At 41.0% G+C, this 20,074-nt stretch overlaps 1 protein-coding gene across 1 annotated transcript in view; it reads right to left on the bottom strand.

The window, feature by feature from the left end:
- Window positions 1–297: 297 nt before the first annotated feature.
- Window positions 298–20,074, bottom strand: part of phip (PHIP subunit of CUL4-Ring ligase complex) — a 244,017-nt gene continuing 224,240 nt past the window's right edge. The window contains exons 37-40 of the mRNA XM_078542472.1: window positions 19,438–19,601; window positions 14,632–14,897; window positions 7,078–7,236; window positions 298–2,523 (exon numbers count right to left, since the gene is read on the bottom strand). Coding sequence (XP_078398598.1) covers window positions 1,859–2,523; window positions 7,078–7,236; window positions 14,632–14,897; window positions 19,438–19,601 — 1,254 coding nt within the window. The 3' untranslated portion in view covers window positions 298–1,858. The remainder of the gene's footprint in view (window positions 2,524–7,077; window positions 7,237–14,631; window positions 14,898–19,437; window positions 19,602–20,074) is intronic.

Raw genomic sequence — 20,074 nt, 5'->3', positions numbered from 1 at the left:
TGACATTTGTTAATTGCGTACCAAGTAAGTTCCCATGAAATCCTGTATTGTTGAAGGGGTGGGGGAAATTCTCACAAACTATACAAGTCTGGAAATTTCAGCACGATTCACATGCTTGGTAATTCTAAAATCTCATAACCTTCCCCAACCAATAAAGGAGCTGGGCATGTTCTTATAAACCCTTTATAAAGCGTTTATATGTGAGTGTGCTATAAAGCCATTTGGACAGATGGCACATCTCAACCCCATCCCTGTACTATATCTTAAAATATTTTTTCTACTTACAATATACAATTCGTGTGTGTGTGTGTGTCCACATAAGCGAAAACATAATTAAAACCAGTCTCCTTTTTTCTTCGGCAACAGTTTTTTTTTCCTGATTGTGTAAGGTAAGCAAGAGACAACCACTCGGTTCCAGTGCAATGCAGTCTTTTTTTTTGTTTGCCTCTACATTCAATAAATGGGAGAAGCAGCTTACAATTGCTTCAGAATAGTGGGAACATGACAGGCTATTTGTGCAATTCTTTGGAAAGCTTGAATTGCAGATGCCCAAATGCACTTGAAGTCAAGTCTCTGCAGTACATGTGACTGACAAATAAGCAAGGACTGATTGTTAAGTTGTGGAGGAGGAGGTGGGAGGTGAAGTACAACCTGAAAAATCTAGATGTATTTTTGGTGACAAAAAATACGATTATACCTGTTTAGTAGTAATGAGCAGATAATTACACATAACTAGTGGTGCAAACACTTTCAAACATTTTCTGACTGTGAATGAGTATATGAAATTATCAGAAACTAGAAATGTAAGCTGTGTAAGTGGAAAATTATTTGACGGCATATATTTTCAAACTCAAAATAAGAGTAAAGTCATCTTTTAACATTCTTACCAACTTGGCATTTAGGACTTCAACTTAAATATGCTTGTTGAAGAGTGAGAGCACATTTGCAGATGTATAAACCAATTAACAATAAACAAAACTATTCTAACCTTTTCCTTAAAAGATGCAAGACAGTGCAACATAGATGTGTTAAATTTTGTATAGAAGGTAAATATTACTATACATATAAATGTGTCCCAACATTAAGAAATTTAAGGAATAGCTAAAGGATTTAAAAAATACTGACCATAGTATATTTTTGAAATTATTTGACCATTAATGCAGACTTTTGGGGGCTGCAAACATTTAACCTAAATATTACATGTGCTTTCAGGGATACTGAAACATGACAATCACATTTTGAATGTATTTGAATTTATTATTTTAGATGACTTATAAATTCTTGGTAGGTACAAATAACAGTTTAAAAACAGAATGGAATACCTAAAATATCTCTGAACATAAAATAATGAAAATCATAAGTTTAAAAGGCATTTTTAAAAAGGAACTTGTCAAATTTAGTGGCAACCAATTGCCAATCATTAATTGTTACAGTTTTGTCAAATGCAAATACTAACTGATCCCAACCCTCTAGTCTGCAAGTTTGCCCCGACAACCAAAACAAAGCCCGAATCTACGGTTCTTCAGAGAACAGAAGATGGAAGTAGAAGATGAAAATGTACATCAAAATGCCAAAATTCTACCATGAATTAATGCTGGCAAAACATCAAAGATTTGTGTGTTGACATAGTGCACCAGCCAGTAACTAAGAATATCAAACAAGATTTTTAACTCTCTAAAGATTAAATGGTTTTTAAAGAAATCAGTCCTTGCTCATTTGGCCTTCTGATTAAATCAAATTCAAGTCACATCTTCAACCAGTCTGCAAGTGAGAATGCAGTGACCTCAAGTGCACCAATCCCTTACCTGTTCTTGTCTAAACAAGAAGCCTCATTGAGTAGACAAAACCCTACAGTTGTTTACCAACCAATCAGGTTAGCCTTTGCTTTTTCAGTCAGTTTCCGCAGCCTGCCCCTGCTGGATGTTCCAAAAGTTAAAGAGGAATCTTCAAACAGTAGCTGCCTTTGCTCCTCCTCTGAATCCTCCTCATTGTAGCACGTTGTCCGTCTACCTTGATTCCTCGTTTTCATGACAGATTTAGAGCCCGTGGCTTCCTCAGTCCTTTTGTCATCTTCCACAGGCTCTATAGGCTCAATGGGCTCCATAGGCTCCTCATGCTTCCGCCTGTTGCTCCTTGTCTGCATTTTGCGTTTAGCAGCAACTGTCAATTTGGATTTAGCTTGTAGACTCTTTCCTTTGGGTTTCCTGCCTCTTGTTGGCTTCTTCTGCAAAGATTTTCTTTGTGTGTTGCTCTCTGAACTAGAGCTGCTTTCTGAGGTAGCTTCTTCACCATTCTCATTTGACGTGTCCTTTTTGACTTCTGCTTTCTTCATTTCATTTTCTTGTTCAATACTAAGTAGCTCTTTTTTACTTTTCCTACCTCTTTTCTTACCAGGTCCTTTAAGACTTTTTACTTCCTGCGGTTTCCTACCAGGACCTCTCTTAATGACAGGTTCAGAGATACATACACTGTGTCCATTTATTTGTGGGGTCTTCTGTGCTGAAGATTCAGCTTTGATGTCACCTTAGATTAAAGGGAAAATAAATATGTATGTTAAGAAAGCATACATATAAAGGTAATATAAAATGTAAACAATGTGCATTATACTCTGAATAATTCAATTGAATCTGACAGCTAATTTTCCATATTTTTTAAATTAATGTTGCACAAGTTAAGTTTGGGTCAAAGGCATAAGTTTGTTCACTCTTGGCATGGTTGGATACTTTCTCTTAATTTTATTTTCATATTCAATTTAATTAAAATTAATAAGCAAACATGATCCTAATTTGACAACTCCTACCCTAAACCCTTGCATTTCCTTTTTAGAAACCTATTCAAAACCTATCTTTTTGAAAAGCTATTATTCATCCCTCCTAATATCTCCCTCCATGGCTTGGTATCCAGTGCCCTATCTACCTTTGTTGCAAAGCACCTTTGGAAAATTAGACATTAAAGGCACTATATAAATGTTAGGAGTTATTATTATAGATTCAGAAGTCAAATCTTGATCTTGTTGGTCTCCCATCTTCCACTTTTATAAATTCTAACTTTACCAAAACTTGGTCATCCATATCCAATTCCACAATGATCCTTGACCATGACTCTACTCATTGACTTGCACTAGGTCCCTGTATTATAATGCATTAAGTTTAAAATCCTTACCTTAATCTTCAAATCCTTTCATAATCCTCCAATCCTATAGCCAATCCTGTAACCTTTTGATCTCCAAACCTGCCCAGTTTTATATCCTAACCTCCCTTTGTCTGACCAGTCACAGCAGAGCTTGCAGAAGCCTCTGTTATATCCTCTGGAATTTCCTCTATGTCACCAATTCTAAAAATTTGCATTACCGAACCTAGTTCCTTTATGAAGTTTGTTGGATTTTGTTTTACATTAAAGGCACTATATAAATATAAAGTGTTGTTACTGCAAAGGTACCCCAGCTCAGAGGAGTTTTGCAAACAACTAATATACTAGATATAATTAGCATATGGTCTGGTTAAGACCATAAGACGTGGGAGAAGTAGGCCATTCGGCCCATCAAGTCTGCTCTGCCATTCAATGAGATCAGGGCTGATCTGATAACCCTCAACTCCACTTTCCTGTCTTTTATCCATAACCCTTGATTCCCTTACTGATTAAAAACCTGTCTATCTCAGCCTTGAATATACTTAACGACCCAGCCTCTACAGCCCTCTGCGGTAAAGAATTCACCACCCTCAGAGAAGAGATTCCTCCTCATCTCTGTCTTAAATGGGCGACACCTTTCTCTGAGGTTATGCCCTCTGGTCCTAGACTCTCCCACAAGGGGAAACAACCTCTCAGTATCTTCCCTGCCAAGCCACCTAAGAATCTTATATGTTTCAATAAAGTCGCCACTCATTCTTCTAACTCCAATGAGTACAGGTCCAACCTACTCAACCTCTCCTCGTAAGAAAAGCTTTCCATACCCGGAATCAACCTAGTGAACCTTCTCTGGATTGCCTCCATTACCAGTATATCTTTCTTTAGATAAGGGGACCTAAAACATTCATAGTATTCCAAGTGTGGTCTAACTAGTGCCTCGTATAATTTTAGCAAGACTTCCCTATTTTGATACTCCATTCTCTTTGAAATAAAGGCCAGCATTCCATCTGCCTTCCCTATTATCTGCTGAACTTGTTAGCTTTTTAGGATTCATGCACAAGGACTCCCAAATCGCTGTGTGCTGCAGCTTTCTGCAGTCTTTCTCCAATTAAATAATATTCAGCTCCTCTATTCTTCCTGCCAAAATGTATAATCTCACATTTTCCCACATTATATTCCATCTGCCAAGTTTTTGCCCACTCACTTAACCTGTCGATATCTCTCTGTAGACTCTTTGTGTCATCCTTACCGCTTGCCTTTCCATCTATTTTTGGGTCATTCGCAAACTTGATGATAGTGCATTCACTTCCCTCATCTAAGTCATTAATATATATTGTAAATAATTGTGGCCCCAGCGGCACTCTGATCCCTGTGGCACTCCACTAGTTACAGGTTGCCATCCTGAAAGTGCCCCCCTTATCCCAACTCTCTGTTATCTATTAGTTAACCAATCCTCTATCCATGTTAATATACTAACCCCAACACCATGGGGCTCTTATCTTATTAAGTAGCCTTATGTGCAGTACCTTATTGAGCGCCTTTTGGAAACCCAAATATATTACATCTACTGGCTCCCCTTTATCTATCTGCTTGTTACCTCCTCAAAGAATTCTAATAAATTTTCAGGCATGGTTTCCCCTTCATGAAGCCATGCCGACTCTGCTTGATTATATTATACATTTCTAAATGCTCTGCCATTACATCCTTTATATTAGACTCTAACATTTTCTCAATGATGGACGTTAATCTAACTGGCCTATAGTTACCTTTTTTGTCTCCCTTTTCGAGTAAAGGTGTTACAACTGCAGTTGTCCAATTTTATGGGACTTTTCCACTATTTGTGGAGCTACTTTCTTTAATATCCTAGGATGCAACCCATCAAGTCCAGGGGACTTATTGGCCTTTAGCCCCATTAATTTCCCTAGTACTTTTTCTCTAGTGATAGTTATAGCATTTATTTCCTCCACCCCTTTTTTCCTTTTGATTATTTAATATTTTTGGAATGCCATTAGTGTCTTCTACTGTGAAGACTGATGCAAAGTATTTATTCAACTCCTCTGCTATTTCCTGGTTTCTCACTATTATTGCCCCAGCATCATTCTCTAAGGGGCCTATGTTCACGTTGGCCTCTCCTTTTTGATATACTTAAAGAAGCTCTTACTGTTCATTTTTATATTACTTGTTAGTTTACTCATACAGTTGAATTTCTCCTTTTTTTTTGGTCATCTTTTGTTGGTTTTTAAAACTTTCCCAATCCTCTGGGTTACTACTAATCTTTGCCACATTGTATGTCTTTTCTTTCAATTTGATACTATCCTTAACTTACTTGGTTAACCACGGTTGGTTTATCCTCCTCCTAGAATACTTCCTTCTCACTGGGATATATCTTTGTTGAGAGTCATGGACTATTTTCTTAAATGTCTGCCATTGTTCATCAACCATCTTTTCTGCTAAACTCCTCTCCCAGTCCACTCCAGCCAACTCTGCCCTCATTCCTTTGTAATTACCCTTCTTTAAGTTTAGCACAGTTGTTTCCGACCTAAGTTTCTCACTCTCAAAACTGAATGCTAAATTCCAGCATGTTATGGTTACTGTTTCCTAGGGGGATCTTTTACTGTGAGATTATTTAGTAAACTGTTCCTTACACCTAACCAAATCCAAATAGCCTGATCCCTGGTTGGATCCACAACATATTGTTCTAGGAAACTGTCCTACACTCTATGAATTCTTGCTCATGGCTACCTCTGCCAATTTGATTTTCCCAATCTACATGAAGATTAAAGTCACCCGTAATTAATGTACTGCCTTTTTTACATGCTTTCATTATCTCATTTATTCTCTGTCCTACAGTATAGCTACTGTTAGGGGGCCTATAGACTACTCCCATCAGTGTCTTCTTCGCCTTGTTATTTCTTAACTCCACCCATATGGATTCAACATCTTCCAATCCAAGATCATTTCTTGCTATTGTTCTTTTCCCATCTCGTACTAACAAAGCTACCCCATCACCCTTTCCTTCCTATCTGTCCTTTCAAAAAATCACATATCCCTAAATATTTAGTTCTCAGCTTTGATCTCCTTGTAACCACGTCTCTGTAATGGCTATAAGATCATACCCATTAACTTCCATTTGTGCCGTTAATTCATTTATTTTGTTCCGAATACTACCTGCATTCAAGTGAAGAGCCATATATTTTGCCTTTTTACCATTTTTTCCCCCTGTGGCCCTATTTGCTGCTTTTTTTTATGTCTGTACACTCTGTCCCTTCCTGTCACACTCTGGGTATCAATACCTAAATAGCTGACCTGCAATGCTGTCATATCCTTTTGCTTTGTTAGCCTACGTATCCCCTCTTCAAAACCCTAATGTCCCCCCTGCCCCATATTTAGTTTAAAGCCCTCTCACTATGTATGTGCAAAATTACAAATGTGGCAGGAAGATTTCTTCTGGTTGCCATGCATTAGCAACACTGTAATCATAGCAGCAAGATTTCCTGTGGTTGCTATGTATTAAAAGCATTGGAAATGTAGCAGAAATATTTCACAAATGTGTGTTGGCAATATTGTAAACATAATGTGAAGTTATGGTTGCTACCTGGTATTAATATTGTAAACATATTGGGAAAATTACCTCTTAGCACTATTTGTAGGGAAATTTTAGCATATTCTAATAGAACACTTTAATGATTTTGTTGGGTATAAGAAATCTTCTCAACTATGTTTATGAAGTTACTAACACATTGACAAGGTAAGTTCTTTCATTGCAGAAGACTCCCTTTACCATAATACTAATAATTAACCGGTTATAGCTAGATTAGTACTGGTTGAAAATGTGAACATGCCTATACATTACAAGACTGCTTCCCACTAAGATGTGTCCATCAAAACAATCAATTCGATATTTGACTACACAAGCAATTGGTTGCTGTAAACCAGTTTTAAGATACTTGCCTTTAGGTTGTTTGTATGGTGTTGATTTATTTCTACGTGTTAATCTCCTTTTCTCAGGCTTTTCATCTGTCAATGAAGTCTGAGTATTGTGTTTTGATTCAGATAGTTTAGGATAACAGAGATTGTTCTGGGCTTTTGATGGCTTAGCGTTATGGTCTGCTAAAAGAAACATTAAAAGAAAAAGGTCTTAAATACATAATGGGCAGGAAATTGTGCACCTATTTTTGGGCATAAGGGTCCTTAAAACTCCAAAAAGGTGAGCGCAACGTGTGTGTAAATTGCGCCAGTTGCCCTATTAGTGAGGGCCACCACACACGGGCACTGAACATCCACCGGAAGTATGCAGAGCAGGCAGATCATAACATCAACCTGTGTGCAACACTAAATTAACAATAGTACTGTCATTTTGGAGCTTAGCACACCAGCCAACACTCTCTCTTAACCTAGCACAACAACACGCATTCAGCAGCAGGAGGGTCCCCCAACCACCAATGCTATTTAAAGGAATCATCAATTACTTACAGATTATTTGCTGGTTGAGTTCTTCTGGCTTCTTCTACAATTCTACAAGTGTTCGGTGCTTCCTATAGTTGCTCTCAGTTGCAAAACTCTATAACATGACTTTTTGCTAACTTGAAGGCTTGGCACAAACCACTTGCTCCCAAATGGGCATTCCTCTTGGAATGCAGCATGACTTGGACAATGCAGAGCAGGACAAGATGTTGGAAGAGTGAGGAGAAGCAAGGGAAAGGTTCACAGCAGTAGGCCATGGCAGCCCAGTATGTTCAGGGAACAATTCTCCTGCCAAAACCTCAGTAAGGAATAATGTGTGAGATGCCTGTGCTTTAGTAATAATGTCCTCACTGAAATAAACTACCTCCTGCAGCCAGAACTGCAACCTTGGAGCATGGCAAGAACCACATTGCCGTTGGCTATGCAGGTAACCCTGGCAATGAATATCTATGCATCTGGCTCCTTCCAGACTTGAGTTGCAACATCTTGCAGCTTGCCATTCGCTGTTGTGAAAGGGAGGTCAATGAAGTTCTCTATTCAAAAAAAAAACTAACTACATTCGTCCTCTCCTTCCAGAGAGGATAAGCATGTGGAGGGTTGCAGCCTTCCCCTTGGTGCAGGGTGCATATTGCACCTGCCAACATTGCCCTATACTGGAAGTGAAAGGGATCCCACTCTCTCCAAGTCCAACTGATGTGTGACCATAGGCAGAGAATCATGCAGCTCAAGTACCCTGGCAGCAGTGATGTTGCCTTCATTCTGCAGCAGTCCTCTGTGCCAGTAGCATTTCAGCCACCACAGCAAACCAAAGGGGGGGCTACTTGGTGACAAGGGCTATCCACAAATGATGTGGCTGAAGACCGGTGTGCAAGCCACGTACACAGCATGTATACGATGAATGCCTGCTTCCACATTTAATGACATAGGGAAAACCACTGGCATACTGAAATATTGGGCAAGCTGCCCAAGCTGCTGGAGGCGGGTTCTGATGCATGTGGGATGGGAACATCCCAGGATCAGATGTCGCGTTGGATTTGGCAAGTTGTCTGCTCCCTTCTCCTGTATGGGTAGAAAGCAGAGGTATGAGTGTTCATAAAGGCTTGCACAGAGAGGACAGAAAGACATCATTAGTAAAGGTGACTGTGAGGCATGGATGTGACAGGGCAAGAGTTTGAGCATGAGTGAGAGTGTTGGCTGCTCAGATGGGGATGTGAGGACCTGCAGAGCGAGGAATTAGTGGAGCTGCAAGGTGTGTTGACCTGAAGTGTGTTCTGCAGGGGAATGATGAGCAAGTTAGTGTGTCAGGCTTGACACCTGAAAGTTTTATGCCGCTCACCTTTCCCAACATTCTGAGGTCCTGGATCCTCCTGGTGCACTATCTCCAGGCTTGAAAGACCACAATTCTGTTGCTCACTTCCTCGGCCACTTCCATCACATATGCTTGATTGGAAAGGTTGTCTTCTTCCTCCCATCCTTGGGAGAGCTCACCTCACTGTAGTACCTTAAATCCCTTAGCAGGACCTCCAGGTAAGAGAGAGAGAGAGAGAATTGGGAAGCAACCTTCCCAAGTCTCCTCTCTACTCCTGTGGCCGCTGCAGCCTCAAAATTCCAAGTGCTGATGGGTTTTTCTGGCCAATGCCATGGTCTTTTTAATTAGAAATCCTTTCTTTGAGAGAATGAACAAGTCAACCTGCCCACCCTCCCTAACTGGTCAGGGAGCTTGGAGGAGGGATGGTAATTAGTTTGCTGTTGAAAAGAACAATGGCCAGGTGTGAAAATCAGTCAGTCAGATTCCCAACCTGAAAACGATCCTGCTGTTCCACAGGGTCATAGTGAGAAGATTACAACTAACGGTTCTGCCACCTGGAGGAGTACTGCAGTACTCAAAAGAGGGGTGTCAAGATTTTCTGTTGCCTGCTGCATGCTGTATGACGACACCCTTATGAGGGAATAGCCCTTGCCACCAGGTGAATGGAGAGATGCTCAAGAGTAATAGCATGAGGTCAAGGAACAGCAGCAAGAGCATGACGATGGAGAAGGAGAAAGAGAAGGAAGAAGAAGGGAAGATGCAATCTAAACAGCCCCTTTCTGCCCTGGCGGTTTATGCAAAACTCACCTAATTGTGATGCCAGTAACTGCAAAGCCAATTCTCTCCTCTCCAAAGGTCCCACTCCTTACCTTCCCCCTGTCATTTACCATCACTCCATCCACTTGGCTACAGTGCAAAAATAAAAACCACCACGCAATCAAGATTTCAAAACAAATGTATAAGTGAAATCATATCCATAATGCATACAAATCACTGTGCTGCATTCCCTCAGTGCCACTTTTCCATGTGACTTTGCCTGACCTAGTGTTGCCTTGCAATGCAACCCAAGAGGCTGCAGCAAAGCTGGTAGAAGGCTAAGGAGGTGGAGGTGACTGTAGATGGCCTTGGAGGATGACCTCAAGTAATTCTGGGTCCAGAAGGCCGGGCTGTGTAGTACACATGGGTGGCAGCAATGTGGACTGACAGGCAACAGCAAGGACACTGGTGGAGTGGGGGTGTGAGGACAAATGTTGTCATTCTGAGGGAGGGCAGCAAGGTCATGCTCCAAGAAGCCACTGGCACTCCCCTGAAGAGGAACACCAGCAAACTTTGCAGTGTATTGGAGAACAGATTGCTGGACTGCTGTAACACTCTGCGAGACACATTGCACACTGTGACCACAGCCATTATGGCAGGAGTCTGAGCGTCCACTGCAGCACTTAGCCATTGTGTGACTGCTGCTTGTACTGTAATGAAGTTACAACATGGGTCATCAAATGCTGCACCATGGTTAGATTCAGAAGTGTGCAAATTGATATGTTTACCATTTCCACATTAGAAAGGATGGACTCCAAAGCTCTGCACAAAGCCGTGTGCCAAATTGGTGCTGGACTCCTCCATGCTCCTTGACATTGGCAGGCTTTCCAAATCACCACATATGTTGTCATGCATAGCCATCAGCATTCTTCCACAGGCTGCCTAATTTAAATGCTCATCTGAGTCCTCCACAGCAGAACCTACGTGCGACCTCGCTCTTCAATGAGGTTGGGCCTGCGCTATGCTTACCCCTCAGCCCCGTATCTCACCACATGCAGATCCTGCCTCTAATCTATCCTCTTAGACATGCATAATGTCAGTATCTGAACGGGTGGTTGTGAGTGGGAAATCAAGAGACGCTGCTGTGTTATCAACAGCATTGTCTTTTTGCTGTTCCTCCACTGCCTGGCCAGGCATCTTTGTGTATCTGAAAGGAAAAAGGTACAAGGAGAAGGTTGTGATGCAGGGGTGCGACAGGGAAGTAAGAAATTCATGCCTACACCATTTACAGCTTGTAAACCGGAAGAGAGCTTGGGATGAAGGCAAAGTGGCAAACGAAGAGGAGGATTATGTATGACAATACAGCCATTCAACGATTTCATCCCTGCTGCCGGTCTCAGCAATGGATGACCCAATAATGGCCAGCAGCATCTCCTCCATGGGGGTTCAGACATCCATGAGCACCTGTTCCTGTCCAGTTAGGTCTTATTGCTTCCAGTTATTTACCACCTTATCCTGCAATAGAGAGGGAAGTATGTCGGTGAGTGCTGTGTAATCCTTTTTGCTGATGGAGCTGTTGTGCTTGAATGGCTGGCAGTTTGTGCAAGCTGAGAGCTGTGAATGAAAGTAAAATACTGTGCTGGAAATCTGAAATAAAAACAGAAAATGCTGGAAAAGCTCAGCAGGTCTGACAGCATCTGTGGAGAGAGAAACAGAGTTAACGTTTCGAGTCCGTATGACTGAAACTCTGAAGAAGGGTCATACAGACTCGAAACGTTAACTCTGTTTCTCTCTCCACAGCGCTGTCAGACCTGCTGGGTTTTTCCAGCACTTTCTCTTATTATCTGAGAGCTATGGACATGCAGTAGTGCACATTGTGTGAGGGCGAAGTGAAGCTTATGAATGTCAAGTATGCGACTCGGGACTGTTGGTAGTTGAGTGATGAGGATGTGGTAATTTGAGCAGTGTCTGTGATCCTGTTGGTAGGATATGGCACCTGAAGATGCAACTGACTGACCACTCATGCGAGGCCATTGAACATTTTGAAGCACTGTATTCAGGTCCTCGAAGTTGAAATCTTGGCACTGACCTCCATGGCTATCTGCTCCAACTGCCTTTTAAGCTCGTCACTGGAGGGCCACCTGCAGGATAAATCTCCTACTTTCCACCTCCTCCACCAAGGGCTCCAGTGCATCATCCAAAAACCCTAGAACACACAGTCTTCCATGTTGCACCATTTTACACAGCACCCTGGGTCAGATTCACTTGCTGCATGACTACAGCACTTGCTCCAGCCACAATGCGTTGCTCCCTTTAGGAGGTGCAGGCTAGCTTTAAGTGGTGCTATAAGTTATGATTATGGGTTCTCTGCTGATGCCTACAGACCATGAACAGCAGCTTTAGTACTGGCTGCAAGCAGCAATGATTCAAATGACCAAGCAGCATTAAGTTTGCACGCTGCCTTCATTCTAATGATCAGCCATAGGTTAATCGTGCATCACGATCCCCAAACTTGCTTTTGGTAGCTCTCCAAATTACCCCACTGTGTCTTTCCTTTACCCATTAGAATAATTGCATTTGATATTTCCTATGAAGCGCTTCTTTCCCCACAAGATAGCATTAGATAACAGTAGATAGTCATAGCAAAGTTTACATAACTATAAATTATTAAACATTCAGTTATAAAGAACAGATTCTGGGTCTAATAGCTCAAGTGACAGAGTGTTTGACTCCTGAAAATGTTATTCAAATTTCTCTTCCCACAATGCAGAATTCAAAAGCCAGGCCCTCACATGGAACTTGGTGTTCTAAGAGGAGCCAAGCTCAGTTCAGCTGCACCGGTGGGAGAGCTGATCAGTATTCAATGAAAGAGGAGAGGGGAAGGACAAACTGTTCAGCATGGAGAATCTGTGTGTAACCTAGTGAATTGGAGTTCAAATCCCACCATAGCAGTTTGAGAATTTGAACTCAGCTTAAAAAAAAATCTGGAAATTAAAAAGCTGGTATCTGTAAAAGTGACCATGAAGCTGTTGGATTGTTGTAAAAGCCCAACTGTTTTACTGAAGTCCTTAGGGAAGGAAACCTACCATCTTTACTTGGTCTGGCCTACACTGATTTCAGTTCCACACAAGCATGATTGATTCTTGACTTCCTGGGTAAGCAATTCAATTATATCAAACTGCAGTGGTTCAAGGAGAAGGCAATAACAGGTGGAAAAAGCGGATTTTCTGGAAACACCCATATCCCGGGAATGAAGCAAACCTTGGTCATAGTGACTTGTTCCTATTCTTTCACAGGATTGAAGGTTGCTGGCAAGGCCAGCATTTGTAACCCATCCCTAATTGCCCATGAGAAGCTGGTGATGAGCCACCTTTTTGGGCCACTGCAGTCCATCTGGTGTAGGTACACCCACAGAGCTACTGGGGAGTTTGCAGGTTTTTGACAGTGAAGGGGCAACAATTCGGTTCCAAGTCAGGATGGTGCGTGGCTTAGAGGTGATCTTGCAACTGGAGGTGTTCCCAATCATCTGCTACCCTTGTCCTTCTAGGTAGTATTGGTCATGGGTTTGGGAGGTGCTGTCAATGGAGGTTTGGCGAGTTGCTGCAGTGCACCTTGTAGATGGTACATACTGCTGCCACTGTGCATTGGTGGCAGAGGGAGTGAATGTTTAAGGTAGTGGATGGGGTGCCAATCAAGTGAACTACTATGTCTTGCTGGTCGTTGGTGCTGCATTCATCCAGGCAAATAGAGAGCATTCCATTGCACTCCTATTTTGTAGATGGTGGACAGGCTTTGGGGAGTCAGGAAGCAAGTTACTCACAGACTTCCCAGCTTCTGGCCTGTTCTTGTAACCACAGTATTTATCTGGCTGAGCCAGCTCAGTTTCTGATCAATGGTAAGGCCTAGGATGTTGATAGTTGGGGATTCAGTGATGGTAATGCCATTGAATGTCAGGGGGGGAGATGATCAGATTGTCTCTTTACTGGAGATGGCACTTATGTGGCACGAATGTTAATTGCCACTTATCAGCCCAAGCCTGGATGTTGTCCAGATCTTGCGCATATGGACATGGAATGCTTCAGTATCTGAGGAGTTGTAAACGGTACTGAACATTGTGCAATCATCAGTGAACATCCCCACTTCTGACCTTATGATGGAGGGAAGGTCACTAATGAAGCAGCTGAAGATGGTTGGGCTTTGGACACTACCCTGAGGAACTCCTGCAGCAGTGTCCTGGGGCTGAGATGATTGGCATTCAACAGCCACAACTATCTTTCTGCATGATAGGTATGACTCCAACTAGTGAAGAGTTTTCCCCTGATTTCCAGTGACCTCAATTTTGCTAGGGTTTCTTGATGCCACACTTGGTCAAATGCTTTCCTTGATGTCAAAGGCAATCACTTTCACCTCACCTCTGGAATTCAGCTCTTTTGTCAAGTTTAGTCCAAGGCTGTAATGAGATCCAAGCCAAGTGGTACTGGCATCAGTGTGCAGGGTATTGCTGAGTAAGTGCTGCTTCACTGTCAATGACACCTTCCATCACTTTGCTATGATGGAGAGAATGATCTTAATTGGCTGGATTGGATTTGTTCTGATTTTGTGATCAGGACACACCTGGGCAATTTTTCACATTGTCAGGTAGATGCCAGTGTTGTAGCTCAACTGGAACAGCTTGGCCAAGTGTGCAGCTAATTCTGGAGCACAAGTGTTCAGTACTGCAGCCAGGATATTGTCAGAGCCCAACACCTTTGCTGTATACAGTGCTTTCAGCTGCTTCTTGAAATAACGTGAAGTGAATTGAATTTACTGACAACTGACACCTGTGATACCGCAGATTTCAGGGGGCTGAGATGGACCACCCACTTGGCACATCTGGCTGAAGTGGTTACAAATACAGTAGTTGGCAGGACAGCGGCATTGGGATTTCTACTACCAACCCCAAAATAAAACATTTAACAACAAAATCCATCTCTTACTTGCACTTCCTGTTGATGACGCAACAGAAGATTTTGAAACTGCTGCCACTGCTCCTAATGAAGATGGTGTTTCGGTCCCGGAGGTGATCCCCGGTCGTAGCCTTGTGCTTCTGGTACGGACGACAGAAGCAGATTCACCTGCCTTACCATTGGCCTGAATAACAGAGGTTTTCATACTTGTTGATCTCACAGGCATAGATAAGGTTGAAGAAATGGGCTGCTCTATCTTGGCTTGGGGTTTCAAAAGCCTTCGTTTCCTTTCAGGGCTGTAAGTAAAACATGGATTGTCATTATATATCCACAATTGAAACTCTCACTTCTTGGCTGAAAGGTTTTTTTATTCAACATTATTCAAGGGAAGAGGAAAGAAATGCCATTATCTTCATCTTTTGTTACAATCGTTTAGCTAACTAAAAGGCAGACAGCAGCTAATTTAAATTCATATCACTGTTTGTTTGAAAACATTGAATCAAAGAATGGTTAAGTCACAAGAATAATTTATTCCTAACTTGTCCCTTCATTTATTAAAAAAAAGTGCTCCTTATTTGAATTTTTTGCTAATTCAACATCAGAATCACTGTGATGAAAGCAAAACACTGCGGATGCTGGAAATCTGAAATAAAAACAAAAAATGCTGGAAAAACTCAGTAGGTCTCAAAGCATCTGTGGCGAGAGAAACAGAGCTTACGTTTTGAGTCCATATGACTTCTTCAGAGCTAAAGAAAAGTAGAAATGTGATGGATTTTACACTGTTTAAGAGGGGGTGGAGCAGGTGGAACAAGATAGAAGGTCAGGGATAGATGGGAGTTAAGGAGTGATTGACAAAGACATCACTACCGTTAACACTTCTTTTGTCTTGTATCCATGACATCTTTGTCAATCTCTCCTAAGCTCCCACCTATCCCTGACCTATCTTGCTCCACCTGCTCCACTCCCTCTTAAACAGTATAAAATCCACACATTCCTACTTCTCTTCAGCTCTGCAGAAGAGTCGTACGGACTCGAAACGTTAACTCTGTTTCTCTCTCCACAGATCCTGCCAGACCTGCTGAGTTTTTCCAGTATTTTTTGTTTTATATCAAAATCACTGTGTTGTATTTCAACTCCATTGACAATATCAACCCACCAACAATTGAATCACAGACTCTTACAACACTGAGAAGGCGACCATTCAGCCCATCATGCCCCTCTGAAAGAACTATCCAATTGGTCTCACAACCTCGCTCATTTCCCATAGCCCTGCAAATTTTTTCTTTTCATGTATCCAATTCCCTTTGAAAGCCGCTATTGAACCCGCATTTCCCCACCTTTTCGTGTAGCACATTCCAGCTCATCATAACTCAACTAAAAAAAATTATCCTCAACCCCGATTCTTTTGCCAATTATCTTAAATCTGTGTCCTCTAGTTATTGACCCTTGGCAGATTAAATTTCTTTAACATTATGTTCAAAGAAAACTTGTCTATATTCATGCTGAAATTCTATTAAAAAAAATTCAAACGTCAGGAAGATAAACAAGTTTTTCAAACATTTTTGTATTCTGGTTTCAATATTTTTAAATTAGATTTTTTTCCTCATGCTAATTGTGCAAGGCATGCAGGGAAAGAGCAACCAGACGTCTGCCAATACTACACAATTCAGGTAGTAAAGGTTCATTCTACTCGCTTGGGTAACGCATTATCCAATTTTCCTTCCCTGGGCAAATCACTTCACTTCTGCTTTGAATCTTCTATTAGAATCACAGCTGAGGTCAAACTCTAGTATCACTTCACTATGCCAGACTTGATAACGCCATTGACTTTGCCGCAATTAATCTGCGAAAGTTTGACTAAGAATCACCCAATTTCCCAACATTAAAGAAGGCCATTTGCCCTGTTATATGTGGAATAGATTTCATAAGGTATAATGGGTTTTGTTTCCACCAATGTTTCTGCTGTGCAATCCATCTTTCAAGGATATTTTCCATATTTAAAAAAAAAGCTCTTTACTTCTCCTTTTGTTCTTTTGGTGCTGATAAGAAAATAAGAAATACGAGCAGCAATACGATTATGGCTGGTCTGCCTCAACTCCACTTTCTAACCCGCTCCCCATATGCATTGATTCCCTGAGAGACAAAAAAATGTGCCGATTTCAGCCTTAAATATATTTAACGATGGAGCATCCATAACCCCTTGGGCTAGAAAATTCCAAAGACACAACCCTCTGAGTGAAGAGATTTCTCCTGATCTCAGTCCTAAATGATTGTCCCCTTATCCTAAGTCTATGTCCCTGTGTTCTAGATTCCCCAGCCAGGGGAAACAACCTCTCAATGTCCACCCTGTCAAGTCACTTCAGAATCCTGTATGTTTCAAAGAGATCAATTCTTCTAAATTTCAAAGAGTATAGGCCAATTTATTCTGACTCTATTCATGGGACAACTCTCTAATCCCAGGAACCAACCCAGTGAACCATCGCTGCACTGCCTCCAAGTATATTCTTCCTTAAATATGGAAGCCAAAACTATGCACAGTTCTCTAGGTGTGGTCTCACCAAAGCTCTGTACAATTTTAGAAAGACCTCCTTATTTTTGCACTCCAATCCACTTTCAATAAAGTCCAAAATACCATTTGGCTTCCTAATTGCTTGCAGTACCTTTATGCTAACTTTCTATCTTCCTTGTGCAAAATTAATACATCTATCCCCTCTAGTTACTGACTCAATCAGCAGTCAAAATAAGGCAGTATTTGCCTTACTAAAACCCTAATAACTTGGAGCACCACTATTAGATCTCTTAATTTTCTCTCTTCTAGCAAAAAGATCACCAGCTTTTCTAGCCTAACTAAAGCTTCTCATCCCTGGTATCAATTTAGTGGATCTGTGTCCTCTCCATGACCTTGCCATTCTGCCTAAAGTAGGGTGCTTAAAAATGAACACAATGTTCTAACTACAGCCAAGCCAATGATTTGTCCTATTTCGATCCCTTCTCCCCACCCCACTCCCACTAGGGCTATCTGTACCTTGCTCGTCCTACTTTCTACCCTTAATGTAACCTATTATCACATTCCCTAGATAATATCACCACCGTCAACACCTCTTTGTCCTTTTGTCTATAACATCTTTTGGTTATCTCCAGCTATCACTGGCTCTCTATCCAGCTCTACCTGTCCTACCCCCCCCCCTTAAACCAGCTTATATTTCACCTCTTTTCTATTTTTCCTTAGTTCTGTTGAAGAGTCATACGGACTCGAAACGTTAACTGTGTTCCTCTCTGCAGATGCTGTCAGACCTGCTGAGTTTTTCCAGGTATTTTTGTTTTTGTTTTGGATTTCCACCATCCGCAGTTTTTTTGCTTTTACCTTAATGATTTGTCCAGGTTTAGCATTATTACTTTGCCATTTCACTCACCATCAACATTTTAAGATTTGTGTACCTTAAGCCACAAGTCTCTCTTATTCTATTCTTTTAACAATATGCATCTATTTATTCTCCTTATTCTTCATTCCAAAATGTATTACTTCAAATTTATTTGCATTAAATTTCATTCCAATCTATATTCTGGACCTAAGATAAAAGCAAAAAACTGCGGATGCTGGAAAATCAAAACAAAAATAAAAATACCTGGAAAAACTCAGCAGGTCTGACTGCATCTGTGGAGAGGAACACAGTTAATATTTCGAGTCCGTATGATTCTGGACCTACTAGCTTTGCTATGTCCTCCTGAATTTATTTGCAGCCCTCAACTAACCATATTAAATATTTTGATGTTGTTTACAAATTTTGGTAGTTCCCCTGCACCTATCTAGATCATTTATATATGTATCTTGAGATCAGTAATAATCCCAAGCATTTACCCATGGAAACACATCATTGCTTATGTTCTTCCAGTCCAAAAACATTCATTACACAATACTTTTTGCTTATAAAAGCAAATTACTGTGGATGCTGGAAATCTGAAATAAAAACAGAAAAGGCTGGAAATAGCCAACAGATCAAGCAGCAACTGTGGAGCGAGAAACAGAGTTGCAGGTTGATGTCCCTACTACTTGGGCCTAAAGAGGACAGCATTTCCTCAATAGCCTGGGAACATCATCAAAAGCCTCTGCTAACATGAGAAAGGGGTGGTAGGAAGACTTGACTGCTTCAGCCTGACTGCAATTTAGGACGATTCGCCCAGAAGTCTGGTGAATCTGAATTACTTGCTAAATTCTGACTCCAATGCTGCCACCCCATTCTCCCACCCACAGCTCCTTCGATGCACTCACTTTGTCTCCTCTTGCCCCCTCTCCCAATCAACACCACCCGCCCCACAAAAAAAAGAGATCCTTTGTTTCATACAATAAAGTGAACGCAAGATTATCACTTCTTGCCAGTGTTTTAACTTCTAATGATGCCAATGAATATTCCTCTCCAGAACTCTTACAAAGTAGCAGCACAATAGATGGTAGAACTAAATGCAATTTAACAATAAAATATTGACAAACATTTTTGTATCACACAGAACCTTTTTGCATTCTATAGGGCTTTAAACAATCTCCGTTGATTTACAAAGACAGCATTATGAAAATCTTGCTCAACATGTGAAAACAATTTAAATGCTTTAAAAGCTTCATTAAAAAGGCTGCAATATGCATCAGCAGGAACAGTTAATATTTTGAGACTAGACTAGATTAACAAGTCATCAATTTGTGGTTACACGGCTTTGTTCAACCAGTCGTTTATGGTAATTTTTGGGGTTTTAGTATTCAATTCGTTTCGAGAAGAAAACAAAATAATATTAGATCTGCGTCTTCAAAATAAAACCACTTTCATGTACTCCGAATTAACATACCTTGACGCAGCACTGCTAGAGGGGGAGCTACTTCTTCTTCGCTTGCGCCTTTGGCTGGAAGCCTTCTTTCTTGAACAGAATCGAACTGCTGCCTTATAATCAGAAATGATGGAGCTCATGTGTTCTTCAAACAATGCCGACAGCCGTAAACTCATACTATAGATCTGGTGAGAATGGACATTTAATTGTAAGACTGGCCTAATGTAATATGAACGCCTATTAAGTGTCAAAATAACACAACAGTCATTTTATAGTAATAAAGGTCAACAATACATTCTGGTATATTAGATTATTTTAGAAATTTGTTAAATACACTATTTTGTTACAACAACATTTCCCAAACAAAAGGTGACGCTTGCCAGGTGAGGCTCAATGACTTGGTCTTGGAGACATGGCAAACTGGGCATTATAATACATCACATCATCGACAAATAATGTAACCTGCTGAATTCTGCAACTCTTTTATAAACAGGAATTTTTTAGCACTAATCAAAGAACAGGAAAGTTCTTCCTGTGTAGTGTCCAATATTTAAGTCTCAGCCAATATGAAAAAAAAGACTATCTGGTCAATTATTCCACTATTTTTTGTGAGATGTTGTGGCACGTAAATTGTCTATTCTGCTTGGTTACATTATAA

Source organism: Cetorhinus maximus, chromosome 5 (genome assembly GCF_964194155.1).
Source record: "Cetorhinus maximus chromosome 5, sCetMax3.hap1.1, whole genome shotgun sequence".
Classification (NCBI taxonomy): Eukaryota; Metazoa; Chordata; class Chondrichthyes; order Lamniformes; family Cetorhinidae; genus Cetorhinus; species Cetorhinus maximus.
The sequence above is the reverse complement of the archived record's forward strand: the minus strand, read 5'-3'. Positions and strand labels throughout refer to the sequence as shown.